This window comes from Phyllostomus hastatus, unplaced genomic scaffold (assembly GCF_019186645.2).
Source record: "Phyllostomus hastatus isolate PE091 unplaced genomic scaffold, TTU_PhHast_1.1 phas_scaffold_93, whole genome shotgun sequence".
NCBI classification, from domain to species: domain Eukaryota; kingdom Metazoa; phylum Chordata; class Mammalia; order Chiroptera; family Phyllostomidae; genus Phyllostomus; species Phyllostomus hastatus.
The window spans coordinates 31,675,048-31,701,975 of NW_025334042.1; the positions used below are offsets into that span (position 1 = coordinate 31,675,048).

Genomic DNA, 26,928 nt, shown 5'->3' on the forward strand with positions numbered 1-26,928 from the left:
TAAAAGGCAATGGTGAGAAGGCAGCCCCCCTGTGCAAGTCAAGGAGAGAGGCCTCAGGTGAGACACCTGACACCTGACACTTGATCTTGGACTTCTAGCCTACTGAACTGGGAGAGAAGTGTTTGTACTGGACCCAAAGTGAAAGCAGCGGTGACTCTGACTCTAGTACTTCTTTAGTCTCCACATACCAAGAACAGCTAAATTTCCCTTGAATTCTTCTACAATCTAGGCAGTCCAAGGGTTGAAATAAATGTTTTAATTCAAAGAAACTCAAAGGAAAGATACATACAGAAGGCCAGAGCACAAATTAGAAATGAAAATCTGTACCTAAATTTCCATGAAAAGCATCTGAGAAAGATGTAAAAATGGTCAAATCAGTGGTACTGGGGAAAACTAAATCCAGGAGAGGATGTAAAATTTGAGTAATTATATTAAAAGAAAGTGTAGATTTTTCTGCACTGTGCACTGAAGACAGAAAAATTGTACATTTTTTAAAAGCTTCCCAAACTCAGGAATTTTTAATATTTATGGATGATAGCACAAAGGTGCTCCCCATAGTTACTAATGTGCTTCCTAAGTGAGGGTTTTGCCACAACAATCTATGGGGATAGACGACGGGGGTACGTCACAACAGTTTCCTCCTGTTGGCCAGCGATGGTTCTGCAGTAATGTTCTACGTTGCTTGGCCTTCCTCTTGAGTCTCTTCTCCTCTGTGCTCAACTTCCCTCCGTTTCAGCATGAGACTCAGAATCCATCAGAGATACCTCTGCTTAGACCCTTGCTCCACCAACCAGAAGCTGAGAGACATTGAGGAAGTGACCCAACCATCCTGAGCCTCAGTTTTTCCATCTGTTAAGTGAGGACATGAAATACCAATCTTGCAGATATCAGGCAAAAGAGTGTTGGTGAAAGCACGTAGCCCAGGGTTCACCGACAGGCACTGGTCCTTGCTTAGATAGGAGGGACCAAAGGGAGGAGTCAGATGCCTTTGAGGATTTTAGCTTCAAGAAACAAGGTAAATATTGTACCAATAACAACAATGAAAATTAAAAAGGCCCCAAATAGACTGCATGATGGAATCATTTTAATAAGCTTTTCCTCCTAACATTTTATTCATCTGAAATGCTCTCTTCTCTCTATTTAGATCTAACAACTTTCAGTCTTTATTTCCGACCACTCCAGAAGGAAATGTCTGCTTCCTCTAAACTCCTGCAGCACTTATCTCGTCTCCTCCAGCATTTCTTGCGTGCAGCCCGTGACCACAGCCTTCTGTGCAACACATCCGACTTCCTCCGTCAGGCTACAGGGCTGAGAGCAGAGAGGACCTTCCCTTACAATTCTTATAATTCTCTGTTTCCCACGGTAGTTTCCTTGGAGAATCTGCATGCGGTGCAAAATACTTGCTAGTCTACTGACTTCACTCTCCTAAAAGATCTTTGAGTTGGTTTCTTTATCAGCACTTCATTAATGCCACTGTCTGAGGGACCCAACTCAGAAAAGGCAGAGTTTCTAATTTAGACATTCCTGTCATCGTAAATGTATCTTTCTAACGAAAGGAATAAAAAAGAATAAATACGATCTGATAAAGGTTTTAAAGCTAATTTAGTGATATCAAGTAATTAATTAGTATTATTCTTGGACAACTGTAAAACTAAGAGGTATATGTCCTAAAAAGAAATTTTAATTGCCATTATTTAAAGTGTGCCAAGTGGCATCAACACTCAATTATTCCTCACTAAATCTACAAAATGATTCATAGTGTGTTAGTGAGTTAACAGAAAAGTTAATGGAAAGAAGCATTCAAAATACATTCTCCTAGTAGAAACAGTTAAGTAGTCCTATTGACGCCTATAAATAGACATTAAAAAACAAACACAGAAAGTAGAGAATTTAGAAAAATGTAACAAATTTAAGGTAGAAGTATTATATAAAGAAAAATAATAAGGAGAGCGTGAACTAGAAACATTTATGTAAACAGCAGTTAGGAAAAGTTAAAATGTTTTAAAAATCTAATGATGAAATTAATGCTGCACTGAGGCATCAATGTGGACGGCTGTGGACAACTGCAGCATTTTACAATCAAACACACAGAGTCAGCTATCTCATCCCTCTTCGCCAAACACATCGCACATCCTGTTAATACAGTAGTTCCTCAGAAAGTGCCCACAGATAGGACAGCAGCATCATTTCCAGCTGCTCGGGTACAATCTGCTCAGTTATGTCACCAGACACTTCAGCCTTAACTTTGCATCAGTGTTTAACACAGCAAATCCCATTATATGTTTATACCCTTGATAGTCAGAAATCGTTATTCATTAAATATTATTTAAAAATAGTAAAGACAGAATTGTGGAAATACATAAAAAATTTCAGTATAGGCAATGCAAAAATATGACTGACATACTTTAAAAACTCTGGCTCTGTCTTTATATGACAACTGGGTATAGTTTATCGTACTTTGGTGATAGACATTAAAATTGTCTTCTTCAACAGTATCGAAGCATCACTTGGTAAGAAGAGGGAGCATTTTTAGACTTTTCAGTGATTATAGATCAGACAAAAACTTTCACTCAGCTTTCCATTTGCTGTCCTGATGAATGTCATATGACTAGCTGATAAAACAAAACAACACTCATAATCTATTTGTATTCAAACCTTGCAGAAGAGAAATATAAAAATGCCCTGCAGTAGAGTGGACTGTCTGTTTCTGAGTGACTCACAATTAAACCATGAGTGTGCATGCGACCACGGCCTATGGCAGGAAATGTGAAAGGTGAGGGGGGGGGGGGGCAGGGTGATTACATACAGTGGCACCAAGAGGTAAAAGCACATTTTGCTGCCAGATTTTTACATCAATTAAACACCAATTAGAAAATAACCTTTTGTTCAGAAATGACCTTCCCAAGAACAACATCAGCTGGCACAGAGCTAAATCAAGGTGGTGCAGTAGCCTGTTCTCAATCAGGCAAAGTCAACCAACAACAGCACATATCAGAGAAAAACCCGCCTGTGCCTTTGAAATGTCAGAATTAACTCATCATCAAAAAGAAACGAAAGATAAGTTAAACAAACTAAAACCAAAAACCCACTAAAAAGATCAATTATAAAAATGTATTCTAAACAAGAAAAATATATGAGACACCACTCAGTAAAATGTGTTTGATTTTCTTATTTAATATTTTTCATTATTTTTTGTCATTTTCAAAAAATTCAATGCTAGAAAATATTCTGAATGGTTCAGGATATCCTCTTCTATAAAATGATAGACCTGAAATTATAGTCTTTCATCAATGTTAGTAGTTTTTTTTATTTATTTTTAAAAAAGAAGAAATACTTGTAATATGTAACCCATATTTTGGGGGGAAAACCATTCAGAAACCCCCAAACTAAACCAAGTGTTTTAAAATGTACTATGTTCTCATAAGCAAATTAAACCATAAGCATAACTCAGTTAAAGAAAAAGCAGTATGTTTAAATATTAAATATTTTTTAAAATCCATATTTACAGAAGGTGCTTATTCATTTTTCAAAGAAAAGAATAAGGATTTATAATAACAAGCTTCCTAATGTAAAAGTATTTGATTTGTAGAAACTTAATTGAAGCAACACTATTTCTTTAATAAATTTCATAAATTTATTAAAGAAAACAAGCTTCACCTACAGATTTATAGCCAACTTACCTCTTTTTGCTTGATGTCAAGTAGTGCATAAAAAAAGAAAAAAATTTATGTTTAACTGGTTCTACTGTTATCACATAATGGCTTATTCTATAAATACCTACTCAGACTAAATGATTATTCTATACTTGTGTGTGTGTTTTTTAGAGAATCCTATGAATAGAGGTGGAGCCCAGACTGCCTGGAAAGCCAGAAATATGCATCTAAGATGAACCCATTAACATCCTCATTGGGAGGGACGTCTGGTCCAGGCACCTGGGTCACACTGGGCCAGAGCTGATGGTGCTCCTTTCTACTCTAAACTTCTCATTTCACTTCTTGTGATCCAAACTGATCACTGACTTTTCAACTTTTAGTAAGACATAATCTTAAGTGCTATGAAGAATTAAGAGGTGAGGCTCAGTTTTAGAACAAACAGTGGATCAGATGAACAGGATCAGGGCAGCAAAAAAGTTCTTAACATGAGTAGAGTGTATCTCCTTCAACTAAAAAAAAGTACCAATTTCATAACCACTCAAAGTAGGTTAAAATGACAGCCCTGTTTTAAATCATTATCCTATAAAATAAATGTACATACTTTCATATAAATCTCTAATACAAATACTTGAAATTATAGAAGTTGTTTCTTTGAAGAAATGATTATAAGAGTAACAGTCTAATCTCATCTACTTTTCCAGAACATTCACTGACTCATGCAATTACATGAAAGGTTAGTTGAAAAAGCAGTCCCTCCAAAGAAGATCTGATGTGTGGACTGTACACAAGCAAGTGACATAAATAACCTAAGCACCATAACAGAAAAAGAAAATCTCAGGGGTCCAGTAATGAGTAAAACCAAACAAATCTGGTTTTGACCTGTACAGTTCACAAAAACTTTAAATTTGTGATACTGAGAGTAAGTATATCAATGACTGGGTTTTTTTGGCTTAAACAACAACAAAATTAATGGTTATATGGCATCTTTATGACTTTTTTTTTCATCAACAATAGAAAGGAGTCAAATCAAACATTTTGAGTTGTGCTTTTCCTCTCATATCTTTTGGGCATAAAAAGTACACTGGGGAATCGGCCAGGAGAACCAAACAAGCATTAACAGACAACTAAAGAGAGGGGTGTGTGGAAGAAGGGATACAGCTGTGCAACAGGAAAATGAGAGGTTGGTGGGGGTGCTTCATCGCGGTGTGATAAACATAGTGCACTGTGAGTCTTTTCAGGTTGATTAGCTGTACACATTAAATGAATAGGTCACTTTAGGCAGGTATAAGTACTATGGAACTACATTTTTACTACATCTGTTAAAACAGAAATAATCAGTAGCAAGTGTAGGCTTTTCTTGAGCAGTAGCACTACCCATTATTTGTTCCACGCTCAGAGCCAGAGCGCAGGCTGCTCCTTCAGGCCCCGCCCAGCTCACTAGGGGCTCAGGAGAGCTGGGGACCCAGGCGCAGCACGCAGAAAGGTCCATTCTCCAAGCTGTGTTGATGTTCAGAAGGGTCTATTTGGCTGCCATGCTGAAGGGCATCAGAGAAGCATTTCTGAATTGCTGTGAGCCCCATATCCAGTCTCACAAAATGGGTATAGGTTTAGAACCTGAAGCCCATCCATTCTGAGAAGGAAACCCAAGTGTGACTACACTGCAAAAATTCAGCGTTAACTCAAAACATTGCCCTTTCCTGTCTTGTATAGTCAGTTCATAAGGCATACTGTAAATTGTCCGAAAAAAACTAGGTAACAGGAAGTTTTCTTTTCCTTGATGGAAAGTATACTATATGATGCTAAAATATTTTAACATAGTTCTATTTAGAAACATGGATTGTGTATGATGAGCTCCAGGCCCAATCATAGGGAGAAAATTTTTATTCATAGAATCAGGGAGTCTCACAGTTGGGAGGTATTCTTCACTCTAGCTGTCCATATATCCTTATAAACATAAAGGGGAGCCTACAGCTGTTAACCCAGAGATGGGCTTCGCTAGGTACCTATGGTGACTTTTTCTTATTGTGTTTTTCTTCCTATTCTTTGTAGACAGAAAAAGTCTTTTTCAAAGATGCAGTATGTATATAAGAGTCCAGGAAATGCTTATAATCAGGGGTTCTTAAAATAGAGGTTGATATGTAGTTCCAGTGAGGGCAAACAGTAGAATACAACAGTAGACTAGTGCCCGCAGATTGGATTCAATAGTGTGAGTATGGCATAGAACATTCATTTTCAACCTTTTTCATCTCACAGCACACATAAACTAATTACTAAAATTCTGTAGCACACCAAAACAATATATTTTTTGGCCAATCTGACAAAAATAGGTGCAATTTTGATTCATTCACTCTGGACAGCTACTGTTGTATTGGCTGTTGTCATTTTTTTAAATTTGACAATCTAAGGAAAAAGAGGTCAGTACCCCTGACTAAACAGTCAGGTACTGCATGTTTTAAAAAGTCTTGTGGCACACCAGCTGGAAATTGCTGGCACGGAAGATGCCGATGGCCGTTTTCCCCTGGAATACAATGAGGCAGCAGCCCCGGCTGCCCACCAGAACAGAGGATTAAACTCTTCTTGGCACAGGGTGCTTTGGGACATGAGGGAAAGCCCATCCCAGTGGCAGACAGTTGTAAAACCTGATTCCCTGGCACAAAGGATATCAAAGAAACTAAGGGTTTGGTTCTGTAAGTCTTCGATGGCAGGTTGGTGGAAAAAGGCTGTTCTCTGACTTAAGGGTGGAGAGAATGCACAGGTAGAAGATGGAGTGATAATGTGCAATTTTTAAATTTAGAATTTGGACTAGTTTGTCTTTTGGGTTGGCCTCCCTGATGAGTCTGAAGCAGGAGCTATGACTTAGGAACCAACCCAGGGCGTACCTTGCTCTTTTGGGTTTTCCATCTGCCTGGCATGTCAGTATTCCACAGTGAGCCAGTGCCGTTCGGGCAGGATCAGGAGGGGAAGGAAGTGACTGCCTCAAGTGTTCTGGGCCTTCCATGTGTCTCAGCCCACTGTGCTTCTCCAAGGTTAGCTTGTTAAAATCATTAGTAAGTAAGGTCTAGACCTGCACTGTCTAATAGAGTAGCTACCAGTGAATTCTGGCCATTGAGCACTAGAAACAGGGCTAGTCCAAACCAAGATATACTGTAGTGCAAAATACACACTGAACCGCAAAGACTAAGAAGAGCAGAATGTAAAATATCTCAATAATAGTGTGCTGTAATGGTAATATTATGGATATAATGTGTTAAATAAAATGTTAGAATTAAGTTCACCTGTTTCTTTTCATTTTTTCCTCAAGTAGCTACTAGAGTATTAAAAATTACATAGGTAATTATCATATCATCTTTCTATTGAACAACTGATTTAGAGGTAAAATGTTCTTATATTTGTTATTTTATTATCTGGCAAGAAATACTTTTATTCTATACATGGAAACATTTCAAGCTTTATTAAAGGGTTCAAGCATAACTTCCATAACTTCTGGTTAAAAATAAAGAAAAAGATGAGTACTGAGATGAAGAAAAAGCCAAGATATATTAAGTGGAAAAAAAACCCAGCATGCATAAGAACGTTTGTGGTTATGTCAATGTGAGTAATACATATATAAAACACATATATTTGTGAGTATATATGTATATATTTATATAAATTTGGTTCTATATGTAGAGAATGTGTATTCTGAAAAAATACACTAGGTTGTCTGGACAGAGTTGTAGCAAAGAGAGCTGCTTTCTTTTTGAACATCTTTTTGTACTTTTTGAAATTTGAACCATCATCTACTGAAAAACATACTTAACTATAGAAACATATAAAAAGGATTAAGAGATAGGCTTTAGGGAAAGCCTATCTATTTATAAGGAACCTTTTACTCTATAGTATATTATTCATATATTTTGCCCTCTAAAATAGATATTTTCTTATAATTGCCTTGATTTAGGGGCATGCATATATTAAAACAACCAAATAAAGGAACTTCAAATGATATGTGCTGCCTAAATTAAATAATAAAAAAATAAATAACTGACTTGAAAAATTTCCTAATGCAACTGTTATGTAGATTTTATTACATCATCTATATTAAACCATATCTGTGTAAAGTGCAGCATGGGGAATATAGTCAATAATATTGTAATAACTGTATATGGTGCCAAGTGGGTACTAGACTTACTGGAGGGAATCACTTCAAAAGCTATAGAAATGTCTAATCACTATGCTGTACACCTGAAACTAATATAACACTGAACATCAATGGTAATTTAAAACATTAAAAAACTGGGGAAAAAAAACAAATTGTAAGAAATATAAAAAAAAAAAGAACACATCTGAGCTCTGGCTGGGTAGCTCAGTTGGTTAGAGCATCCTCCGCATACGCCAAGGTTGTGGGTTCAATCCCCAGTCAGGGAACACACAAGAGTCAACCAATGAATGCATAAATAAGTGGGACAATGAATCCATTTCTCTCTCTGTGCCCCTTCTTCTCTCTCTAAAATTAATAAATTAAAAAACCATCTGAAATATACTATAATTCTGTGCAACAGAAGAACTACATGTATCGATAATAAACCACTATAAAGCCATACACCGTAAAAAATCTGGAATGATTACCAGTTTTCCAACAACTTGAGGATCTCCTGTGTACAAGGTACAGGGCAAGATCTTAGGGATTAAAAGACCAAGGAGGCAAGATTCCTGCTTGAAAGGAGCTTAGAGATTCACAGAGGAATCAGATGTTAAGACAAACTAGGACTGCTATCTGCTGGGGGCACAGAGGAGGAAGCAGCTAATTCTGCCTAGAGCAGACAAGGGATCAGGAAAGTCTTCATAATTTTGGTCAATTTATGTACACAATGATAAAACTGGTATGTAAGATACAGCTTAACCCTTTGCAACAGAAAATAAGAAAGGAGAAAAATCTTGTATTTTCAAAATGTTTTTGTGTGAAACTAGTTAATCTGGATGAAAATCAAAACATTCAGCAATAGTGGAGGACATTTTGTATTTATCTAAACAAAGCAAATACAGAGCTCTTTGGGAAGACATTAGATAAATTCCTGTATTTTTTCAGTTTTCAATTAGGAATTTGTCCTTACAGGGACGGACAGAATCTAATGAAGACAGATATCTCTCAGATGACATTCTTACATTCTTAATGTGGCACATTCCAATTCAAGATCATTCTATACTAAAAAAAAAAAAAAAAGTCCTATAAAAATGAAACTGCTACTTGAAGAAATACTGAGAGAAAGGACAGGAAATCTGAGGGTGTTTTCTGTTTCCACTGTAAAACGAACCATGGCTAACCCAGAACAAGAAAGGCAGATATTCCCGCAGCAAGCCTGGTTCCTAGACTTTGGAAATCTGATGCCATTTCTAGTTGCATGTCCCACTGGGGGCAAGGTAGAAAAATGTATTTTTCAACTTGTGGTTGGTAATTTTGTGAGTTAATGTTTTTGAATTAACTTTTGTTTTGGTGGATTCCAAACTGAGGGCAACACGCTCTAACATTAGGAAATGCCCAGGGAAGAACACTGTGGAAGCCACGTTGAAAGAAAATACAAGCCTAAAACAGTACAGATTTCAACAGAATATTGTCCACTCCTGCTACTTCAAGAATTGAATCCCATGGGAAAACAAAGTACAGTGATATGTGGAAGTAGAACACACATAAATGTAAAAGCATTGATAGGAAAATAGGGGGAAAAAAACCCATTGAGGCAGTCAGTTCAGAAAGTAAGTTCAAAGAGCATTCACTGAGCTCCTTCCACGTACAACCACAGGGGCACGAAGGAGCACAGGCAGTTAGAACGGGATGTGTGTATATGGGACAGGCTGGCTTTTGTGTACAGTGGACTCCTCCAACTTCAGATTCATGTAAACATTCACCTTCCTCACAGTTGTGATTCCGAGTTTCCATCACCTGTTATTGCATTTTCTCTAGTCTCTGTATGTACTTCTTTACCTTAGGGGTTAGCCACATCTAATCCATTCCCACCTTGTTGTCAAGATGACCTTAACATAATGAAAATCTGGTCCTATTCTTATAACTGTTAACTATGTCCACAAAATAAAGTCTGCTCTGACTAAACTGGCCCTCTGCATTCAGATCTCTGCCCCTCTTTCCAGTCTCATTTCTTGCCACTCCCAAGTCCTGCCCCATTTCTAGCCCCAAGCTCACGGTCTTTGCACAAGCTGACCTGCTTTCCTAGAAGGCTTTCCCCATGACCCACACCAGCACCCTATTAAGTTCTAGTTACCTTTCACGACTGGTGCTCTTCTGGGAGGAGTCTCCTAACCACCCTAACTCCTCTGCTATTCCAGGAACCTCAATTAACATTACTCATTTGATAACTCCCATACCAGATTATGAATTTCTTGAATAAAAAGCATTGAGTTTTATCTGAATATCATTATGTAAACACCCAAGAAAAGGGCCTTATATGTAGTAGATCCTTATACATTTTGTTAAATTTTAACGAATGAGTGAGTGAGCAAGCAAATGGGTTAATGAAAAAAAAAACCAAACATGGTTTTGACACATGCTTAAGAACACTGACTTGACAATACAACACACAGACAAATAAAAGTCTACTTGTGTGAATGTAGGGAAATGTAAAGGCGACTTTCATTAATGAACACGTTCGTGTCTACTGTTGACTATACAGCTAAAGGGGTGATCATGTATCTAAAGTTAGGACTTTCTGTTAGCCGTCTTAAAATCAATAAAATCTAAAATATCATAGAAAATTTTTGGATTTCAAAACAATACCATTCTTTCATATTAGTTCAGACTGGTGTCAGAGAAAGAGAGGAGGGAGAAGCGAAAAGTGGGAAAAGACAGAGGGAATTGAAATGATACCAGGAGGCGAAAGGTCAGGGAGAAAAAGCTCCCGCCTGGAAAGCACAGTGTGAGTAAGCTGCCTAGACTATTACTGCACAGAGAGCTGAAACTTGCTTTCCAAGTTTGAGATTTCTTGTTTATCCTATACAAACACTGCAGTTAGGTCTTTACTATAGAAGTAACATCTCTTGCCTATGAATCACATGGATTCTTTTACATATTCTGGTAGATTGCTTTTAACTATTGATTAAGTGTAAGGTATTACGATTATGTAGGCCTAAGTAGCTGAGGCATCAAAATAAAATGTTGGCTGCAAAATAACCAATGCTGTTATGAAGATATACTATCTGCTGCCTGATGGCAAACTTGTTGATGGTCCTTTTTGATTCCCGTTCATCAGAGCTGGCAGGCACATGCGGAAGGACCTGGGGGGTGTATTATCAGGGTGAGGATAAAGTCAAGGATAAGAAAGTCAACAAGCCATGCCCAGAAACAGAATTTCAAAGACTGAGGTAGGAGACACTTAACCAAAGCCAGAGGAAAGGGCCAGAATTTTCCCCAAAAGGTTGAAAATCAATTAGTATAAAGTACTAATCAATTAGTGCAAAACATTCTACGTATTTTGAAAATCAATGCCCTAGAGTGGATTCTCTAGAAATTGAGACATTGTGCCTTGAAGAAGATGGGGTTTCCTACTGACCATCTCACAGAAATAAAATCTATTTGAAAATATTCTTCTATATGGTAAATAATATTTAATGCTCTGTGCCCTAAAATTTTAAATGAGATTTATAGCTCTTTCGATTCCTCAACCGAAGGATCCAAACAAAATTAATTTCATTTTTATTGGTTTAATTATTTCAAGTAGAAAAATGATGCTTATATAATGCTTATTAGAATTAAAATTACCTAAAAAGATGTACTATATTTTAGAAAACAAAGCTTATCAAAAAACATTCTGATAAATTCACAGTGAATTGTCTTTTTTAAAATGATAATTATATATTGTTACTAGCCATTAACCTTTATAATAACTTACAAACTCATGAATAAAAAACCCATAAAATGTATTACTTCCTAATGGGTTTAAGATATTTCTTGCATAAAACCTATGATTGGTTATATATGGCATATTTTTCTTAGGCTAATTAAAATATTTTATATAGTAAAAACATCATAAATAATGTTTACTATGCCTTACACAATATAGCTCACCTAAAAAAATAATATATAGTCAATAATGTAAATATTTTTAGAAGTTACAATTTGTTTGGTATAGATGGTTTCTTAGTTTCTATAATAATTCATTTAACTGGAAACTTTCAGAAAATGCTGCTGGACTAAGCTAAGAATTTAATAAAGACTAATCTGGTTAATTTTATTATATAAAACTAAAAATTCCTTGGGACATAATAGCTTTACTTCCTCCCCTCTTTTATTATTTTAATGTCAAATAAATGGTTAAAAATACAGTTTATCAATATGACGGCAATATATTATTGTCATGAAAGTGGTTTACTGGACCAGGGATGATTCTCAATTCCGCACTTTCTATATCTTTAATCTTGCATGAAGTAATAACTTAGAAGTCCAATGTCAATTTCTGGTTATTCAAAACTAAACAATGGAAGGCAACATAATGGTACTCTCATTCCTCCACGTTATCTAGCCTTAGAGTTGTACAATGTGTAACATGTGGGCATAAAGTAGTAAAAAGACTCAGAATGTGTGAAAATGAGAAAAATATTTTGTAGGGCTTTTAGTATGTTGATATACCGTTTTTGACAGCAGTGTCAAAAAATGGAACAAAAACATAAAGATGCCCATACTATTAACCAGGGATCTCACTCTTGAGAAAAAACTGAGCAGATGCGAAGCTGAACGCATGGGGATTTTCTCAGCAGCACTCGATGATATAAAATAATGGAAAACCATCTCAGTGGTTAATAAGAGAGGAAGTTGTGATTAATGTGATTAACATCTGAAATGAAATTTATGATGCAACCTTTAAAAATAAAAATAAGAATAGGTAGCAACATGGACAAGTTTATAAATATAATGTGAAAGGTTTTCATAATGTAATGACTAGTGTACAATACATGTTCATGAAGACAATGACCAAAGTCATATACAAAATTAAAATAGTTATTACTCATTTATTATTAATTTTAATCATATTGATGATGCCTTTTAAATGAAAATACTCGGGTTACTCATTAATTATACAATTTCTTTTCTAATAAGTTCTAGTAGATAGTGCTACTTAAATCTATCTGGAACACTAAAGAGACTCACGGGGTTTCATTCGAGTTAGGTGCCCTAATGGATCATTACCACTTTGGCAATTCAGATACTTCAAGGTACCGAGGCACCTTCCAGTGGGGTCTAAAACAATAGCAAATGAGCTACGAAAATAGAAACACCTGCAGAGTTGTTGCTTTTTTTTAAAGGTGTACATTTTTACTGTTAGGCTCTTCCAACTCACTGTCACTGTTGATTTCCTCAAACATTCTCAGAATGTTGAACATGTGCTGTAAATTTCCACACATCTTTTAACCCCAATCAGCAGGCCAATTCATGAATCAGATAAGGAAAACATTGTATGACAGATCCAAAGGCTGAGGTTTCCAAAAAGGAATTAAGGTAAAATTGAAATAAATTAGGTAGGAGGTAAAATCTAAGTAAAAGAAAAAAAAAAAAAGAATCTGTGGCAAACGTGAAAAGTTCAAAGGCTACAGTAGGGCTCAGAAGATAACAGAAACCAGTGCAGCAGGATGTGTGTAAGTAACGGGGGAAGGCGGGGGCGCGCTGGGGCCAACTGCACAGCAGCAACCAGGACACAGATCTAACAGGTCGCTAACATGCATGAATGCAGACCTTGGGCTTGGGCTGCCAGATACTCAGAATTATTCAAGGAGGCCAGAAATATAGACACCTGTGTGAAACTTCTGAGTTTCTAAGTGTTGACAACTAACTTAATTCGTTGTAATGTTTTATTCCCTGTGAGAGCCAAATAATCAACGCCCTTGGGCTTGTTTGGTTTCACAGGTTCCTATGTGCCCCCTCTAATCTCCGGTGAGCGTACTGGGACTTCTCCAAGGGATTTGCCAGAAGTCGTATTTTCAACTGAGGCCCTTCACAGAAAAAAAGAAAAAGAAAAATGCAAAAACAGTGAAGCTACACAGGTAAGCACACAGGTAAGCATAAATCAATAAGGGCTTGCAAACTGTAAGAACATTATAGTAAGACCTGCATGCTCTTGAGGAGGAAAACCTTAGAGGATTTTACTTTTGTCTATGACTGAGGAAACATTCTGAGTCACTACAAAAGAAGATTAGCCCCCAAAGGCTTTTTACTAAAAATGATCAGAATGAAATGACATTTGGCCAAGATGGAATTGCTGTGAGCTACCAAATTGCAAATAGGATCCAACTGTGTGTCCTGAGTTGTGCCTGCCTGTCACTAGTGTCCCTTTACCTGGAGACTCCTACAGAATGAGGGCCTGGCTGAGTCCCAGAGGAAACAGGGGGCTCACTGTAAAGGTGTTTTCAGTTGAGCTATAGCAATGTACCTGTCACCAAAGTTAGGCTCTGCGGAGGGGTGGGCATGAGTGGTTGGGAGGAAGGGGAGAGTTGTCTATTCAACTAATCATTTGCGTCACATGCACCCAAGGAAAAAATGTTTACCTGGTGGAGCCACGGTTAACCTTTTTTCCTTGCTGAGCCGGTGCCCTTGGATGAATTCACTCATGGAAGGGGGGCCCTTCAGAAGAAATGATTCTGTGGAGGTGGGATCAGGGGGAACTCTTAATAAACTCTGTAGGTAGGAGGCCCCTGAAGTCCTGGGACGGCTCTGATCACAAAGGGAAGGTGAAAATTGTCTTGCAGGAGATCCAAGAAAATACATATAGGAAACAAAAAAGTTTTACTTTAATTACCTTTCAAAGCCTCACCAGTGACAACATTATTTATATTGGCATTTAATTTTTTTTTTAACATGTAAGTCAAGCTTTTTGCTAACTGTTTGGTTTCCACACCAGGCTACTACCCCTTTTAGAAACCATACTGGATACTGAAAAAGAGAGTTATTAAGAGTTAGTCTGAACGACAAAGAGAAAATTTTTGTACTATTTGATTTTGTACAGAAATCTCCTAAAATAAAAATTTTGCCATTAACTGAAAATACAGGGTAATTCAAATCCAGGAATCTGGAAAAAGGTCAGAAAAATCAAGCCACTGGAAATCTTACAAGTGATTTCTTACAAGTGATTTCTATGAATATTGCTCAAATTTCTTTGAGCAATATTCATATACCAAAAGCAAATGCACAAAAACCTGCTTTTAAGAAAAAGACTATACATATTCCATCCCATTTTACCTAAATATAGACATCTCCTTTAGTGAGTCCTCAGTTTTGGTAACAAACAAAGTTCCCCTAAGAGAACAGATTCACGTCCTCGCCCCATAAAGAGAAGCTGGTGAAAGCACCATTCACAGAGGTACAATGACTTAAAAATGACCGCCATGTAAAACAAAGCTTCATTCTTAATGTCCACCTTTTATCTACCAATTTTTAGGCTGGAGGTGAGGGAGAGGAATATTATGCATACAAGGAACAGCAAAAATGTTGACAGACACTTGAAAGTTATGGTTCGTTAAGAGGTGAGGTGAGGGAGACAGAAAGGAGGAAATAAACACCATTATCAAGAAGTTTTGATTGGAAAAAAGCAACATTGGCAAGACCCATTTATAATACACCCCCTCCCGGTTCTTCTCTTCCTTCCCTTCTTCCGTCCGCTACAATAAGAACACATCAATGCTTGCAGTTAACTAACATATGGCCACTGCACCAAACTGTGAAGATCGCTGCATGCATACCTTTTCCTCTGAGTGCCACTGCTGACCCGAATGTCGGGTGTCTGTGGGCCCTGCCTACGCAGGAGGTAAGTGTCTATGGTGGGCACGGTGACTGAGGCCTCCCCACTTACTTTAGGGCTGCCGATCTTGCTCTTTCCAAATTTGCCTTTGCTGCGTCGGGACTGCTCATGGTCAAACTCTAAGTCCTCCAGCCGCTGGGTCAGGGCGAGTTTTTGCTGGATAGCCATTCTTAACAAAGTATTTAGAGTCTTCTTCTCGTCCTCTGCTGCTGCTAACTGTCTCTGCATCTCATCCAACTGCGTGACATATTCATCACATCTGGAACCCAAACAGAAACGTGATCAGGAGAAAATCTTGGCAAAACTGAATTTGGAATTTACATGGAAAAGTAATAGATTTCACTGGAAATTAGGTACTTAGAACACTGGTCTTCTTAGAGCAGAATGGAGGTATTCTACCATAGTGGGAAATTAGCAGCAGTCGAGTAGGTACAATTATTGATCACCCATCTGTATCATGGAGTACTACATACAGGGACATGCTTAACAGGTGACATCTTAGACCTCAAGGACAGTTACTGTGGGGGCTGCCGCATGGTGGCATAGGCGGTAAAGTCTCAGGTAGTGTTCACAGCATCTTAGACGTGTTCCAGTAGCTTTTAATGTGTTCTTAGGAGGAATGTGACAAGTTTGTTATAGGCTATGTCTGTAGCATGAAAAAAAATGTTAATGTTTATAAAGAAAGCATTTCCTTCTTTATCTACATTCATAGGTTTTATTTTAACCGAGTACAGATAGCAGCTGCCACTGCTTTCAATGTAGATTTGTCTGAATTAGAAGCCTGAGCAATTTCAAAGATCTCTCAACCAGGTGATTAAGTAATAGGTGTCAAAGAAAACCAAGATTTGCATCAGACTTGATACAGATCAAGAAGACTGTCCGACACCTCTGTGCAGGCTGGGTACTTGTGCTGCAGCAGGAAGGCAAGTTCAATGACCTGTTTTCCCCATCAAAGGTAAAACCTGAGCACATATACAGTTGGAAAAATAATTATGCACATAATTAGAGTTTTTCTGAGTTTATTTACCCACTGAGATAGTAACAAATATTCTTCATATACCAACGGATCATTAATGACTTGGTGGAGTTATCCAAAATGTATTGTGCACACTTGGAAATCAGCACAAGCCTTGTGACATTTTAAAGAAAAAACAGACCTTAGAGGGAAAGAACTTGAAATCTGGGTGGGTCCCCATTTTCTTTTTACCTTGAACGTCAAGAAGCATAGTAAGGATATCATAAGAAAATTCAGGGCTTAGTAAAATACAATGTGAATTTCAGGATGCTGGGTTTGTTTTAACTGGGCAGATAACAGTATTTTTAAAAATACTATAGAGTATGGCAATTACTATACCCCCAAGACCCCCAAATTTCTGTGAAAATGCACTACTTGGGGGAAATAATTCTTATGTAAACCAGATTGAGATTTTAAATGTCCCTTTAAAAAATATTTTGATTTCTTTTTCAAAGAGGAAATTCATTTTTCCTGACTTCATTCATCAGTGGGGGTAAGTGCACCATCCTCATTCTCCATGCTGCCTCCCCCCTCGGGGCCAGGGGTGATGCATTCTATTCCCCAAAGTCTTAGCATGCTTGGAGAGACCCAGAAGCCAGTTCCCTCAGGTCCCCCACCCCCCTGGGGGCCCTCAAGCACTCAGCCTCCTCACTGAGTCAATCACAAAGTATAAGCTTGAGCCTTCTCTCCTGACATGCAAAGAAAGCTGGAGAGATTCCCGGGCTCCTCTACAAGGACTTTGTTTTCCACTTGTATCAGCTCCATGTATGTTATTTACAGAATTATGCTTTGTGAATTCTGTACCAAGTTGGCATCATATAAATACATGTAACTTTTTATTTTGGCAATAAATTGTGACAGCAAAAATGGTCACATATTGAACATTTCAGGATTTTGAATGCCTTGAATCAATAGATTCTTAATAATCATTTCAAGTGTAAAAACAAAATACAGTGGTACCTAGTAATAAAACTGGTGGGGAAGGGAGTAACTAATATGTACCTAATTAATTACTTGGATGATGTGAACAATTTCATGATATAATTACATTTTATGTTATATTTACATCAGTGTATTAAAGTCTAAGCCATTAGCTGATAAGATGAATATTAATCTTCATTTTGATGGTATCGTTCTCATACAATATTAATGATAAGCACTTTTATGTGCTTTGGTATAACCAATTTCAGTCATAATAATATTTAGATACTTTAGCAAGTAGGGTTTTTCCCCTTGTTGGAGGCATTTTTTGTTGTTCTGATTCTTTTGGGTACGTAAGTTCTATTGTGAATATAGAAACAATACTGTATTAATTTTAAAATACATCTATGTAAAGGAGCTGCAGATCCAGTGTGCCCAGCAGAGGGCTCCGGAAGACAGCACAAAAAGTCCTCTTTTAGATCGGTCAGAATGGAGCCTCTTCTATTTCCTTCACAGCTTACACACTCAAGATGCACGAAGACACGCAGGAGTATTTTAAAGTCTTTTCCCCAGGTACCACACCTGCCCCTGGGAGATAAAATGATTACCTTGTTGCAAACATGGCTCTCAGGGATGAGAAAGTTGCTGCATCTTCTTTCAAAGCCTTCAGTTCATTTCTAAGTTTTGTCATCGTTTCAGTCACCATTGCTTTCTCATTTTCGTATTTGTTCTTGAGATTAGCGAGGGCCACCTCAGCTGTCTAAAGCAGAAAAATCACAATGGTTACAGCTTTCATATCAGGAAAATCTATCACAGATTTCCTAGTGCCTATTTCTGAGTCTATTTCTTTAATAAAGGGGAGTAAAATGCATTGAGTAAGTTTTATATAAATATAGGTATGTATACTTTGGACATAAGGCAGTTTTCCTTAAAATCAAAGCGTGCTGTGAATCTGTAATGTGGTAAAATTGCCTGAGAAGCAGCTATGAGCCAGAGACAGTGAGAAGCTCGGGCAGTGAGAGTTCAGTCAACGTTAATGCAGAATGTTGCGAGTGTTGTATTTTCATGCATGAATTCAGGGAGCCAAACTGAAACTTTATACAAGAAGAATTTTATCAAGGAGAAGTTAGGGGGAAAGCCCTGTTTCCTACTGAAATACAAAAGAACTCATATATTCTTGTGTCTCCTGTGTTTGTTTTATTGCTGAAACAAAAAATAAAAGATGGAAGCCATTGCAACTTACATGACATGTGTCTATGACAATCAATCCATATTTATGTTTAAGAAAAAATGGGAAAAAACAATGATATTTCTATATTTGTCCACACATCTGTAGTCACATTTAACAAATTTTAATAATTTAATAATCAAATCAAAATAATCAAATTTTAATAGTCAAATCTAATTCTTTACAAGTTCCACAAATGCAAAAATTCCCAAATGTTGAATAAACTGAAATACGTGTTCAAATTTGGGATTTGGGGCAAGCCTGAAGTTTTGGGGATAGAGTGGCCAAACTGAGCACAAGGCTGACACACAGCCAGAAGTAAGACACAGGACTGTTGCCTGGATGGGTGCGTGAAATGAATGCACGTCTCGGGACTGCCTGTTTGACGCACAGCACGTGGAATGCACACTGGAACCAAACCAGAAACACATGATTTTTACCAACTGTTAACTACAAAATTTTCAGGCTGTGTAAAAATATTCAATACTAATTTTTAAACGTCCCTTGCTAATGAAAAATTCCATCATTAATAGGATTTTCCAGGAAGACTACCCTGGTTTTTAACATTTCTTTTCATGCTTGAAATGGACAGCTTCAATTGTTTTTATGCAAAGTGCCAACTTCTATAGAGGTAAACAGATTGATTTTAAATTAAAACAATGTTGGGGTGGGGTAGTTTGTTCATATTTTGATTCCAAAGCAGTTTCTTATTAGTTATGACTGAATTTAAATTCAAATTAAAATGAGAAATTATTTTAAAAATAGTTCATATGTCCTGCAGTGCTATAACGTAAGGAATCTTTAGAAATATTATAAGTTCAGAAAATTATCCAGAATGCTGAAGTTGACTTGGGGAAAATGCTGTTTTCAATTAAAGAAAAGTTAGACACATAGTCATTTAGAACAAACAGTTCAGTTTAAGTTGTGAAAATGTAGATGTAACAAATTTGTAAGCATGTGGAGCCAAGTAGTCATTTAACTACAGGGAGGGGTTAAATGACAGAAAAAAAAAATCTAAAACAAAAGTACAAAGTTATTTCTTATTTGTGAGAATTGCCCCCAAAGGACTCAGCTTTGTAGATTTGGTTGTCCACAGACTGTGCAAAGCTTTTTCAGAATCAATTCTAACTGTCTATAACCCCTTAGCAGATTTCCTGGCGTCTGCCTTAGCCACATTCTTCAAACACCCCCCCAGTTTGCTTTCTAAACCTTCTGTTCAGCAACAGAGACCTTCAAAACCATTCCTTGAACGTATCTTTCTACTTTGTGCCTCTCCTGCCCACCCACAGTTCTTTCTAGAATTATTTCCTCCTCTTCTAGAAAACAGCTCCTTCTCCTTTAAGAACAGACACAAGAATAATTCCTTGTTACTACTGGAAAAAACTGTTGGAAGTTTTTCCCAATTCCTCTAAAAGACATTAGTTATTTCCTCCGCAAGGTTCCGATAACTCAATTACAGCATGTATAAATAACATCAAACTGTAATGATCTGTTTCTGCTTTGACATCCCCACTGGTCTGTGTGTCCTCTTCTGGAGGGCAGGGACCATGGATCAGTCTTCTTTGCATCTTTAGCATCCAGCACAGTTTAGTACACAGATGGTACTTCATAAACATTGGCTTATTTTTCAGAAAACACTGTGCTTACAAAAAGTCCTAGAGCATATTAAAAGGTTCTATAAAGAAGGCATGAAAACTATTTTAAAATAGAAAATTTTTTTCCAATACCACAGAATTCTCACCTTAGTCTTAATATAAATTAACACTCCACCGTGTATAAATATAATGGGTATCATCTGTAGACAGCTGAAACTATTTATGGCACACAAGCATCACAACAATAGGCCCAGCTTAATTAAAATGTAAACTAAATGCATGGCTAGAAATGTGATTTCATTTAATTTACTGAGCCCATAAGAGGATGACGCAAATGGTGCCACAGCCAGGAAAGCTTTGTTCTGCTAATTCCTACAGCACTGTTTATACCGTTCTGAAGTGCTTACATGTACTGTTTTGTAAACAGTTAGTTATAGGCATCACTGAACTGCTACTAATTACTGGTCACTTCTTTTTTTCATCCTGTGTACTGCCTGCCATGAAATATGTAACCAGTGATTGCTTGCTCGCAAATCAGTCTCTCTTGGCTGATCCACCATGCTTATTATCTAACCTCCGTGTCGGTTATGCGCCTTGACATTCTCATCAATCTAGATTTCTAGGTTATTAATATTCAACCTTCAGGAAGAAGTCAGAGAAGCTATCTGAATAGTTTGACCCAGAATGCCCAGGGTATTATGTCCTCGGTAAAGGCTAAGTCTTATCTAATATGGTATTCATTATTTAGGACCATTCTAAACCACCGCGTCTTTGGATTCCAGCAAAATTTATGGTAACAAGTTCCTTCATTTTGACATCCCATTGGAGTCAGATCTCTCCCAAATTCTGCATTTACCCTATCTTTTCTATTTCTCTGAAGTAATAGCACAAAATAAGGTCCTCTTTTACCCTTAGATTTATCTAAAACACATTGATAGTGTTTACAGAGCAGTCGATATTATTGTGGTATAAACCTCCAAATGGTACCAGTGGGTTTGTGGGAACTGAAAATGAAGATGCTAGAAAGCTGTACCATAGATGACAAAATAATACTGTGGTTCCCCCAGATAAAAGCAAAATAGGAAACTCTGAGTCTGAAATTCACCCTCGTTTTCTGACACTAACCCTGCTTCCGTTCGCAAGAGGGTATCTGATGCCTTGTTGCTTCTTTATCAACACTCTTTTTCAGCACCCTTTTCAAATGTACCTTTCAAGGTTCATTTTCCAGAGAAGTAAAGGTCATAAATATTTTCCTGTCTATATTTCATAGCACTGCCACTCAGGTAAAGCTTGAGGAAAGAAAACAAATTCAGTCACCAAGACCTAGGAATTAGTCCGGTAGGGCCTTGTGGTAGCACTCTTACTTATTCCTGAAGGCAAGATCTATGGTTAGGAAGAATTTTCTACTGCTTAAGCTCTGACCCTGGTGAGTGAACATCCCAACTGAACCTAAATTTCAGATATGCAGTCACAGGTAGAGCTAGTGCACATTCTACCTCAATCTCTTCCTCTGTTTCTCTCTCTCTCACACTTTCTCCCGAGAAGTCCCTTCTGTTGGCTGCAGCGGCCTGCCAGGGTGTCTTCCTTACTGTATCTCCCTAGTATAAACTGCCAGGCCAGACTGTTCTGCCATCCCTCCATTTCCTGTCTTCACACACGGCCTGAACAGCCTTTCTATCCTCACCTCTATCTCCACCTACCAGAGCATAGTTACTCTATTTCATCCATTCACTGAACTAATAATAATTACTGTATTTTGATCTGGCACTGGGACTTAAGTTCTTATTCCTCCACTGACCAGGAATCTGAACTCTCATCCTGATGAGAGTCCCCTTCATCCTGATATATATATATCAGGCCCTTTCAGCCTGATATATTATAGCAGACACTCAAAAACATTAAGGAATAAATGAGCCAGGAGAGCGCTGGCTAGCACGCATGGTCAGTAGAATCAGATCACCTGCTTGTTGGCCTTCAGCACTGCCCGCAGCGTGGCGATCTGCTCCCGTTTGGTGCTCAGCAGGGACTTGAGCTTGAGGAACTCTTCCATTAAGGCTTCCTTGTCTTTATCAAGCATGGGGGTCAGCTCCCGTGCCGCTGCTCTTTGACGAGACAGTTGCAGGGACCGGTCTACAGCTTTCTGCAGATGCTTGATTTGGTCCCGGATAATGGCATTAAGGTTGTAGATGTTCATTGGCTCTTTGCGGATGTCACTGGTATCTAATACTGGCGATGATGGTGGGGCAGTAATAACAGGAGAGATGGTGGGGGTCTTGGTTGGACTTGGTTCTTTGCTGGCCTCTGTGTTTTCTTTTGTAACTGGTTCAGAGGAGGTCCTTGTTTCTACCGGGGATGACGCACCCCGCCTGGCTAACCGGGGAGACAGAAGTCCCCTGGGATCATCGGGCCCTTTCAGGCTGCCACTACGGGTAACTCTGCTTTGCCTATAGTAGTCCAGCATGACCCTGTTGGGGGTTTCATTATTACACAGACACACGTGGTGGTAAAGCTGAGCTAGCTCCTCACTGAATGTCACCAACTCATCCTGGGCTGTATTAAGGGTATTGTGATTTTCGTTGGCTATGCTGGTCATCTTTTGCAATTCCTTCTCCATATGGGCCATCTTCTCTCCACTCTCCTTGGTGGACTTCTCAAGGCTTGTTACCTGCTCATCGTACATTTGGATCTTACTCTCATACTTGGTCTTCTCTTCAGTATAGTTTTCCACAGATTTATTGTATTTCTCCTTTAAGGCTTTAATTTCAGCTTTCAAATCAATCACCTCAGTTACTGCCACCCTGTATTTGCACTCAAGGATCTCTAAGCCATTGATGTCCACCTCATAGTCATGCGCCTCCTCTCCTGAGTCCCGGCCCTTCTCCCCATCTTGCTCAGGCTTAAGCTCCTTGCTGCTCTGTAGGCCCCTCATGGCATTCACGTGCTCTGTGAGCCGGTGCACCCGTTCGTGCTGCTCTGTCAGCGCCCCCTTGGTGTGCTCCAGCTGTGTCTGTGACTCCTGGAGATTGGCCAAAAGAATGGCCTTTTCCCGCTCCACCTGCAACGGCAAAAGAAAGTCATTGAATGGCTGTGATGCAATGCCATTGATAAACTGAATCCATTCACAGTCAGGCAAGTATACATGTAAGATACATGCAAAAGACCCACCGTCGCCATTATTTTAAATTCAACTGGAGTATATTTTCTTATCTCAGAAGTTTTGGTAAGTTAATCACTCTAAGTAAATCATTCTAAAAGAATTATGCTATGCATATTTACCCATCCAAATTCTCATGCTTTATACACATCAATTCATAAAACTTGAATGTTGTTCAAACAATCCTTTTTTTTATCTTTTAACACTTTACAGAAACTATAGCATGACTTAAAAGAGATAGCACTTGGTGTTGTCTTTATTCTCAGAGTCTTCAACTGTATAGTACATTAGACTGGGTCATACATTGTATCTTTCCAAACTCTTCTAAATTTCTAGGAGGCAAGTAAAATTATTATAAATACATAATAAATATCAATTATTAAAATGTAATTAATATTTATTTTAGCCAGCATACTACTTTAGAAGATATCTATCCATCAATTTATAATACAGTAGAGTAGTATTTTTATGGTCTCTGTGGTACTTGATATCCTTCATCTAATGACCATGTACAGACAGGCCTCACTTGGCAAGGTTCTAATATGCATGAATTTCACTGACCATGGTTTAGTTAAAACACAAAATACAGTTTAGATTTCAAAGATCAATACATGAACTGTGAGCAAACATAAAAACAGTGTAAATTTCAGTGATGAATATAATAACTGTAAGCAAATGTAAAGTACAAACTTTGTCACTTCAATCTATAAAATTACTACATAGTAACGTCCTGACCAGTGGCCAATCACATGACTTCATACAAAGACTTTCAGTGATTGGTCACTGTGTATCTGTTATTTAGTTCACTCACAGACAGCAAAGTCTGTAGTTGCACTGTCTTCTTGTCCCACAGTGGTAAACCCACATAATCTTTTACAAAAAACAGATAATCCAAAGAGGGAATTGGTGAAAGAAAGAAACAAGGAAGGAAGGAAGGAGGGAGGGGAGGGGAGGGGGAGGGGGAGGGGGAGGGGAGGGGAGGGGAGGGGGAGGGAAAAAAGGGGGCAACAGAGAAATAGAGTGAAAATGTTGGAAGTGAAATTTGAATCAATCATAAATGGAGTGATAGAAGAAACAGCTGAATGTAGGAATGTGGACACTGCTGATATTTGAAGGATTTTAGATACACAGCCAAAGCAATTTGGCAAAGAACATATCAAAAATGAAAAAAGTCATTTTTATAAAAAGGATGAAAATATCCTAAAGGAAGTGGCACCAGCATACTAAAGATACTCTCAGAGATATTTTCAGACATTGGAATTGCACAGGATAAAATGTTGGAAGCTGATCTAAACATAGATGGGAGTATGACAATTTGTCAAGACATAAAAAAGATTCTTGCTCAGTATTATAAATTATAGCATGAGAAGAAAGTAAGTTCAAACTATTTTTGGTAAGGTTTTTTGGGGGGAGGGTTAAATTTTTATTTCAGAGGTAAGTTTCCTGATATTTAGATTACAGTGTTCTGAGTAGTTTTACTATTTTTTTTTCATTTCCCTATACATTTATAACCAATGTTTCAATGTAATTTTCTCATTAATAAATTTGTTTTACATAATTTCAGCTTGCTTAATTATATTTGTTTCCATAATAACATGCAAAGCAAGGATTGCCTATATTGTGTGATCAATACAGGAAACGAATTAGCAGGATTCTAATATATTAAAACTTAAAATGTAGCTTTATTATTTTAAATTATTATTTATAGGCAGGCTCTTAAGTTGCAGCTTTGATTTTTATGACATAGTGTCTGCTCATATCTATGACAGAAGTTATGTATTATGGCTAGAGAAACCATATTTCAAAAAATTTCAAAATATTTCAAAAGAACAGTGTTATAGGTAAAAACAAAACAAAACAGAATTGAGGCTCCAGCATCAGAGAACTTGAGGCAACCTCGGCACCAACATTTACTCAGCTATGTGACTCTGGCCAAGCTTCAGTTTACTAATCTATAAAAGGAGCACAAAATGTCATGATATGACACTTTGATGATTAAGATAGTAAATTTAATGCTCAAAGTATTATGCTGGTTGTTGTTAACGTTTGGGGAACTGTGGTCCAATTCCCATGACCAAAATGATTATATGTGGCAAACACTTTCCAAAAATTTGAATCTGTGTGCAAAAGCAACTCTTTCATTTCAGAGTTGGGATATAGTTGAATACAAATCTACTTAATTGGGTTTCATTGGCTGTAAAAGATTGTATCTCTACAGCTAAAGATGAATGGACTTATCCAGACTACTGGGTAATAATTTTAAGGGAAAACCCAGGTATTATGTAACATGGTATTAGATGAAAAGCCAAATCCTTTGAATTTTTGATAAAAGGGATAGAAAAATCTCCTCAATATTCTATTATTGGTACTATATACAATCTCAATGTAATTGGGTTATTTCCGGGGTTTCATTTTCCTTTTCTTTTGAAATTTAAGAGAATTTGCTCTGAAAAGTCTAAATACCATTTGATTAGTATACATGATTACAAAAGACAAAGCTACTTCCAAAAAGCCCTTTAACAGGAAAAGCCTATTTGAATAAAATTGGATAAAATAAAATAAAAATTGGACCAGAACAAAATGTACTGAATGTGTCTTAAGCTTGTTTTAGAAGTGTGATAATGAATGAGGTAATGCCTGCAGGACAGTTTCGATCTATATTCTGCCAATTCATATTGAACATAAACATTTTCGAAGTCTAAGAGGGGAGAGGGAGGGAATTTCAGGGGAAAGGGGGAAGGGTTTACAGGGACAAGTATAAGGACACATGGACTAAAACTGGGGGGGTGGACATGGGAGGGAGCTGGGGAGGGCTGGGTGGGTGGGCTGGGATGGGAGTAAAAGACAGAAGACTGTACTTGAACAACAATAAAATTTAAATAAAATAAAATAAATAAAATAAAATAAAATAACATTTTTGAAGTCTAAAAGGGTAAGTCTATCAGTTCCTTCACAACAGCACCTCCAGAAAACATCAAATAGAACATGGTCTCTTTTGTGTGCCTACATGCTCCACATGCAGGGCTAATTTCCACAAGTAATACATTTCTGGTGAAATTACCTGAATATGCAATGGTATCCAAATTTTACACGCATACACACACTCATTTTTCCACACAATTAAGATTGGTCTGACCAAGAAAAAAAGGGGGGGGGATAATTCTATAAAACTCCAGCATTATATTTTCTCTCAGCTACTGAGGCTTAGAGTATCTTAAATTGTATTTGGATTTTAGAGAGCAGTGCTTAAACTATTATAGGTACACTGTGCTTCGAATTAATAAACGTCAAGCACTTTAAAAATTACAATTACTAAACATTTTAACTGTGCTATTTTAATCTCCATTTGTGAACTTATCCAAGAGAGACTTGCTGAGTTAATTATAATCTTCCATAGTGACTAAGAATAGTTGCCTTATTTCTCTTTCTAAAATCTCTATCTTCTATCTGGAACCAAGGATTTTAGTTTTCACTGTAAGACTGGTCATACAGCCAGAAAATCTGAATGCTGAATTTGTAAATGGTTTAGCCAGTGTTAAGTATACAATATACCTTAACTACTATTGTCATTGTTATTATGTCCCA

General features: G+C 37.5%; 1 protein-coding gene across 4 annotated transcripts in view; it reads right to left on the reverse strand.

The window, feature by feature from the left end:
- Positions 1-26,928, reverse strand: part of BICD1 (BICD cargo adaptor 1) — a 174,662-nt gene that overhangs the window by 16,728 nt on the left and 131,006 nt on the right. For 2 of the 4 annotated variants that reach the window (XM_045829546.1, XM_045829549.1), the window contains exons 5-7: positions 22,150-23,244; positions 17,975-18,126; positions 15,482-15,689 (exon numbers count right to left, since the gene is read on the reverse strand). In XM_045829546.1, coding sequence (XP_045685502.1) covers positions 15,482-15,689; positions 17,975-18,126; positions 22,150-23,244 — 1,455 coding nt within the window. Of the gene's footprint in view, positions 1-14,180; positions 14,375-15,481; positions 15,690-17,974; positions 18,127-22,149; positions 23,245-26,928 lie in introns of those variants that run through there. The other 2 variants (XM_045829545.1, XM_045829547.1) reach the window with 2 other exon arrangements.